General features: G+C 30.0%; 1 protein-coding gene and 1 long non-coding RNA gene across 2 annotated transcripts in view; both read right to left on the bottom strand.

The window, feature by feature from the left end:
* Nucleotides 1-405: 405 nt before the first annotated feature.
* LOC127712881 (uncharacterized) overlaps nt 406-6,743 on the bottom strand; it is a 47,519-nt gene continuing 41,181 nt past the window's right edge. Inside the window, exon 2 of the long non-coding RNA XR_007987341.1 lies at nt 406-3,840. This is a non-coding gene — a long non-coding RNA (uncharacterized LOC127712881). The remainder of the gene's footprint in view (nt 3,841-6,743) is intronic.
* The window catches only part of LOC127712745 (myelin transcription factor 1-like), a 40,141-nt gene continuing 33,803 nt past the window's right edge, over nt 406-6,743 (bottom strand). The window contains exon 20 of the mRNA XM_052219356.1: nt 406-6,488. Within this exon, the coding sequence (XP_052075316.1) occupies nt 6,106-6,488 (383 nt within the window). The 3' untranslated portion in view covers nt 406-6,105. The remainder of the gene's footprint in view (nt 6,489-6,743) is intronic.

The following is a 6,743-nucleotide window of genomic DNA, read 5'->3' as shown; positions in this document are numbered from 1 at the left end:
TTTAGAATTATTCAGTTTTGCTGGAAAACTGCTCTGTCTGCACTGAATTTTAATATTTAGAAAAGTTTGATTTTCTGAATGCATTTATAAAGTGAAAAATAAATAACTGCATAGTTGGTGAAGTATGGCATTATTTCATTTCTGTGCTGGACATTGATGGACTTTCTTTTGCCTATACAAGCCAAACACCTGTCTAAACTGGTATCACTATAGAAAGGATTTACCATATTATATCTCATAGTTGAGGGTAAATAGTGCTTGTAATTTGAAAATAAGTAACCCAATAATGAAGTAAAGGCAAATAGTGATGTTAAAGGCTAATGTACCAGATAATATATATCAGATACATGTTTTAATGTAAAACATTCAAACACTGGCATTTTGATAAAAAAAGAAAACAATCAATTATCATTTTGAAGCATTTATCTGCTGAAAATATTGCACCTTTTTCTTTCTCACAATGAAAAAAAAATTAAATTACATACTTTATAACAAAGAGGAATGTCAATAAATAAATAAATACATAACAAATATCTATATAAATAATGGAATGGGTTATACAAACATGAAAACATGTAGTATTAACACATCTATATAAATCAATTGTTCTTAATAAGCTTGGAATCCACATCACAACGAGATTACACAATATAACATAACCTTGACCTTTATGAAGATCTTCTCAAACTCCTAATGATACTTTGTGTTGATTTTATAAAAAGATTGAAAGAACATATATTTTTCTATTTTAAAATTCAAACAAAAATAAAAGATAATGAACATTTGAATTGTCCAAAAAAAGCATTTAGGCATACCAAATTGATGTAAGTCCTGTATAGTTGCTTGCATCACTTTTAGCTAATGAAGTTTTTAAATTTCAACACCTATATTAAGTATGCAGTTTTTTTGTTGTTTTTTTTAATCTATGACAAAGGAGATATCATCATTTAACAATGTTAAAATTGAGTTTTTATACAGTTAAATAGTAGATTTTCTGAGTGTTTTTGTAGAACAATTGCAAAAATGCAAAGATAACTATTAAACTGAAAACTGAATTATTTCTAGACAGGTTCATTATTGTTAAAATTTACCATTAAGAGTGCATATTTCAATTTTGGTTAAAAATGTGAAATTTGGTATAACTTTTTATTGAATAGAAAGTACATGTCAATGTTGCTTTCTTATTCACTTAGTTTATAAATCCCATTTCAAACATTCTGAAAAATTTAAAGCTGTTTCAAATTGAAAAAAAAATTTAAACACTCACATCTTTTTGTATACCTATAACCCATAGAACTAAACATTATATTTGTGTGGCCTATAAATTTAAACAGCATCTTTTAATATTTCCTTTTTATGAATACTCTTTTATAAATATATTGCACATTTAAACTCCATATATTGCACATTCAAACACCATAAATTGTTACATGTAATTACTAAATCATAATAAGATTAAATTTATATGTAGGATAAAATAGTTTTCAAACTGACAACCCAGTCTGTGCTGATTTATCATAAAGCCATAAATCTAAATGAGACCAGTCTGTACTGAGTAATCATCGCAATCAACTTTCAATTTAAATTTAATGAAGCAAACATTTGAGAGGGTAGATACCAGTTTTTTTCCTTCACAATGTGAAATAAAATGCTCCGCAGGGCGCAGCTTGATACGAGCGCAGAGGTCGAACCCTGAACAGTTGGGGGAAGAATGGACACAACATTCAAGCTTGATACAGCTTTGGATTTGGATTGCGATTAAATATTTGACACAGCATAGGTTTCTAACACAGATTGAATGTGGTCTAAGAACTTAAAAATTTTAAATTGGACATTCACCTATTATGGTCCAATATCCAAAATCTAAATACATGGTTAGATTCAGCATATCAAAGAACCCCAAGAATTCAATTTTTGATGAAATCAAACAAAGTTTAATTTTGGACCCTTTTGACCTCAATGTGGACAAAGTTGATAACGGGGCCCAAAAATCAAAAATCTAAATACATGGTTAGATTCAGCATATCAAAGAACCCCATATATTCAATTTTTGTTGAAATCAAACAAAGTTTAATTTTGGACCCCGACTTGGACCAACTTGAAAACTGGGCCCATAATCAAAAATCTAAATACATGTTTAGATTCAGCATATCAAAGAACCCTAAGAATTCAATTTTTGTTAAAATCAAACTAAGTTTAATTTTGGACCCTTTGGACCTTAATGTAGACCAATTTGAAAACGGAACCAAAAATTAAGAATCTAAATACACGGTTAGATTTGGCATATCAAAGAACCCCAATAATTCAATTTTTGATGAAATCAAACAAAGTTTAATTTTGGACCCTTTTGACCTCAATGTGGACAAAGTTGATAACGGGGCCCAAAAATCAAAAATCTAAATACATGGTTAGATTCAGCATATCAAAGAACCCCATATATTCAATTTTTGTTGAAATCAAACAAAGTTTAATTTTGGACCCCGACTTGGACCAACTTGAAAACTGGGCCCATAATCAAAAATCTAAATACATGTTTAGATTCAGCATATCAAAGAACCCTAAGAATTCAATTTTTGTTAAAATCAAACTAAGTTTAATTTTGGACCCTTTGGACCTTAATGTAGACCAATTTGAAAACGGAACCAAAATTTAAGAATCTAAATACACAGTTAGATATGGCATATCAAAGAACCCCAATAATTCAATTTTTGATGAAATCAAACAAAGTTTAATTTTGGACCCTTTGGACCTCAATGTGGACCAATTTAAAAACGGGGCCCAAAATCCAAAAACTAAATACACGGTTAGATTCAGCATATTAAAGAACCCCATGAAATCAAGAATAAAACCCCATTGAAATTGGTCAAGAAATAAGCAATTTATAGGAAGTATCTTCTTTTGCACAATCCTGTGTTATTAAATATTTCTTGCTATTGCGCAATACTGTACAATTGACAATTTCTTGCTATTGCGCAATATTGTGCTATTGGATATTTCTTGCTATTGCGCAATACTGTGCAATTGAAGATTTCTTGCTATTGCGCAATACTGTGCAATTGAAGATTTCTTGCTATTGTGCAATACTGTGCAATTGAAAATTTCTTGCTATTGCACAATACTTATTATATAATAATTTACACATCCTGTTTGGTGTGTATCTCCTACCATATCATTATTATTTGATTTTAAATATAAATCAGAAATAACCAACTTAAAATGGAAAATTTTAAAAGAAACAAAAAAGGAAAAAAAGAAAAAAAGGAAAAAAAAATAAATCCCCCCCAAAATTTTTTGAACCCCCATTATGATTCATCACCCCCAAACTCAATCCCAGCCTTCCCTTTGTGGTATGGTACCTTGCAGTACAATTTCAGAGAGATCCATACACTTGAACACAAGTTATTGTCTGGAAACTAGAAAAAAATGTGTTTTTTGGCCCCTTTTTGGCCCCAAATTCCTAAACGTTTAGGGCAATTACCCCCAAACTCAAACCCAGCTTTCCCTTTGTGATATGGAACCTTGTAGTACAATTTCAGAAAGATCCATACACTTACACACAAGTTATTGTCATGAAACTAGAAAAATGCTTGTTTTTTGCCCCTTTTTTGGCCCCTAATTCCTAAAATTTGGAGGCAATTACCCCCAAAATCAATCCCAGCATTCCTTTAGTGATATGGAACCTTGTGGTACAATGTCAGAGAGATCCATACACTAACACACAAGTTATGTCTGGAAGTTACAAAAATGCTTATTTTTGGCCCCTTTTTGGCCCCTAATTCCTTTACTGTTATTACCATAACCCCCAAAATCAATCCCAACCTTCCTTTTGTGGTATTGAACCTTGTGGTAAAATTTCATAAAGATCCATTCACTTAAACTAAAGTTAGAGTGCGAAAACCAAGTGTCTTTGGACGACGCCGGACGACGCCGGACGACGACGCCAACATCATACCAATATACGACCACAAAAATTTTTTGCGGTCGTATAAAAATTAGATTTTCGCTCTACCCCGATCGCTAAGGAGATATGTTAGCTGTCCCACATACAGCATTAAGTTACTGTGTAGATTGTTAAACACACCCCATGATCAGATCAGAGATGTTTTTCAAAGAAATTATATTTTCTTAAAAGATAGTAAGTAAAAAATTTCTCATGTTAACTGAGAATTGTCATATTTATGAAAAAACAAATTTTAAATACAATATTAGTGTAAAAAGCACCTTTTGTTTTCTCATATACACTGAAGGTTTTATTATGTACAATGGAATGATTCATAATAAATATATAAATATATAAAACATAACAAATTACTGTATCTAACATGTATATCTAAAACCATTTTTGTGGAATTTTTTTTATGACGTGCAATAATATATGAATTAACAGAGTTGTTGGGTAAACATCATGGAGACTTGGCCAAAGTAAGGTCACATTTCAATGATATTTTAATCATATGTTAACTATAAATTGCCTCACGTCTTTTTAATCATATGTTAACTATAAATTGCCTCACGTCTTGACAAGTTTGGAATGAATTCAACATATACTATCTAAGATTTGACTTCAATAAAAATTGCTTTACGCATAAAAAACAACAACCATCATTGACAAATTAACATATGGGGCAAGCTAAAACTAGTGTTGTAAGTACTGAACCTATTATTTCCATCAGTGGAAAAACTAAAGTTCTCAATCAACAAACACATCTGAGTATAGATGTGGACATTTGTAAACATTATTTTGGCTCTTCATTCAATTTTACTGAACTATTATCATTTAGTACAAGTTAACAATTATATGAATTAAAATAGTAGTTATATGGGATGATTTTTAAATAACAAAATTATCATTTAAATGAAGATCTACTTAAATATGTATTAAATGGTCCATTACATTTTGTAATATTTCAAAATATCTGGTCATGTTTATTTTAATTCATAGTATGAAAATATGAAAATCCAATACTTTTCAAAAGATAAAGAGTGACTTCTATGGAAATAGGAATGTCCAAGTTGACAAAACTGAACCAATCATGTATTTTATTACCTGTACAAACCCCCAGAACACCCCTGGATATTAGTGTCTACAAAAGGCAAACCACAGCTACTAATTATGCCAACTAAAACCTATTAACAAACAACATTTGTTCAGTAATTAGGTATAAAATTGTTTGTTTCCTGCTTCTATTTCTCCGTATTTCATAGCAACAATGATTCAGAAAATTCTTAGACCTTTTTTCATCAAATGAATAACAGGATTTGATACATTTTTGCTGATGCATTGATTTAAAATAAAAATAACAAAAGTTAAAGAAACAATTTATTCCTCAAGTCATTACTGTGCTTACACTATGAAACAGTGCATGTGTTTTATATATTACTTTAGCTAAATATATCCGTTTTGGCACAAGCTTTTGCGAATAAGTTTTGAGCAAACATTGTACAGATAATATGTATTTTCATTGAGCAATAATGTTGAACACTAAACCAAGCATTTCATCGCAGAAAATTAAAATGTAATTGTAAGGAATATGCAACTACTTTTATATTAAACATAACTTTTCTTTTTTATCTTCTGGATCCCCACAATCAACATTTCAAGGTAATTTTTGACAGTTAAAACTAGGTAGGGGATTTTATTATTCAGGCCTAAGATGATTTTCTTTCAAGGAATTCATAAAGGTTGATAACTAAATACCTCTTGCAAACTTTCAACAGAATTCAGATATTCAACAAGTTATTTATGAGCAATCAGAATTTCAAAAGAAAATATTTACAAGTTTTCTCAATAGGCCTTTCTTTTGCCACTTAGACAATGAAGCAAACCTTTTCTCTTGAATCTTATAAAATGCATTTACCTGATTAGTTTATCATAAATAAAGCTTAAAATGACAACATTAATCTTTATAATGAAAAAAATAATCATGATATGTATACAGAGAATCATCTCACCTAAATCTTCTATTTTCAATTTTGATTTTTTTTTGCAGCAGAAAACGAAGACTTCTATCAAATCAAACACTTTGGTCTTTTATGCTTAAGACACATTAGGATACTTTGGCCTTTGAACTTAAGAAATAAAGCATTAATATATAAATATCGTGTTTATGCCACTTGAATTTCTGACACGCCAAGGTTGATAGCCCCTCCAGCCACCATGCTGCCATTTCTATTGAAACACAATGATTGGATCTGTTTTATACATTCTTCTAAATTCTCCTCATTGATTAATGTTGTATTTAAATGTGGCATGTTGATTTGGGACAACACAGATAAAATTTGTCTCTTCAGGGTTGTTAAATAGTCAGTGAGTATTCTTGATTGATCCTGAATAGCATTATTTTCTTTCTCCTCTTGTAAGACTTGGTTCTCTAAGGTTATGACATCTGACCTCATTTTACTGACCTCTTGATCTAATTCTAAATTATATTCTTTGATTTTTGATATGTCAAGTTCCAGCTGTTGCAACTCTTCGTCATTATGTAAATCTAAAGAAAAGAAAAAAAAACCCCATTGAAATATCAAAAATAACAGAATTGAATGCTTAAAATTCCTGTATGTTCACAATCTACCATTACTAAGATATTTTAAGCTGAATCATTTTGAAAATGTTCTTTTCATCTTATGTTCAAAATATTGTAGACCAAACCCATATTGTTCATAATGTCATTAACTCCATAAATTAGTTTGTTCAAATATGGATTGTTCAAGGAATAAATAATTTTTTGGTTAAAATAAAGTAT

Source organism: Mytilus californianus, unplaced genomic scaffold (genome assembly GCF_021869535.1).
Source record: "Mytilus californianus isolate M0D057914Y unplaced genomic scaffold, xbMytCali1.0.p SCAF_1, whole genome shotgun sequence".
Classification (NCBI taxonomy): Eukaryota; Metazoa; Mollusca; class Bivalvia; order Mytilida; family Mytilidae; genus Mytilus; species Mytilus californianus.
Note: the sequence above shows the minus strand (reverse complement) of the source record. Positions and strands in the feature narration are given on the sequence as shown.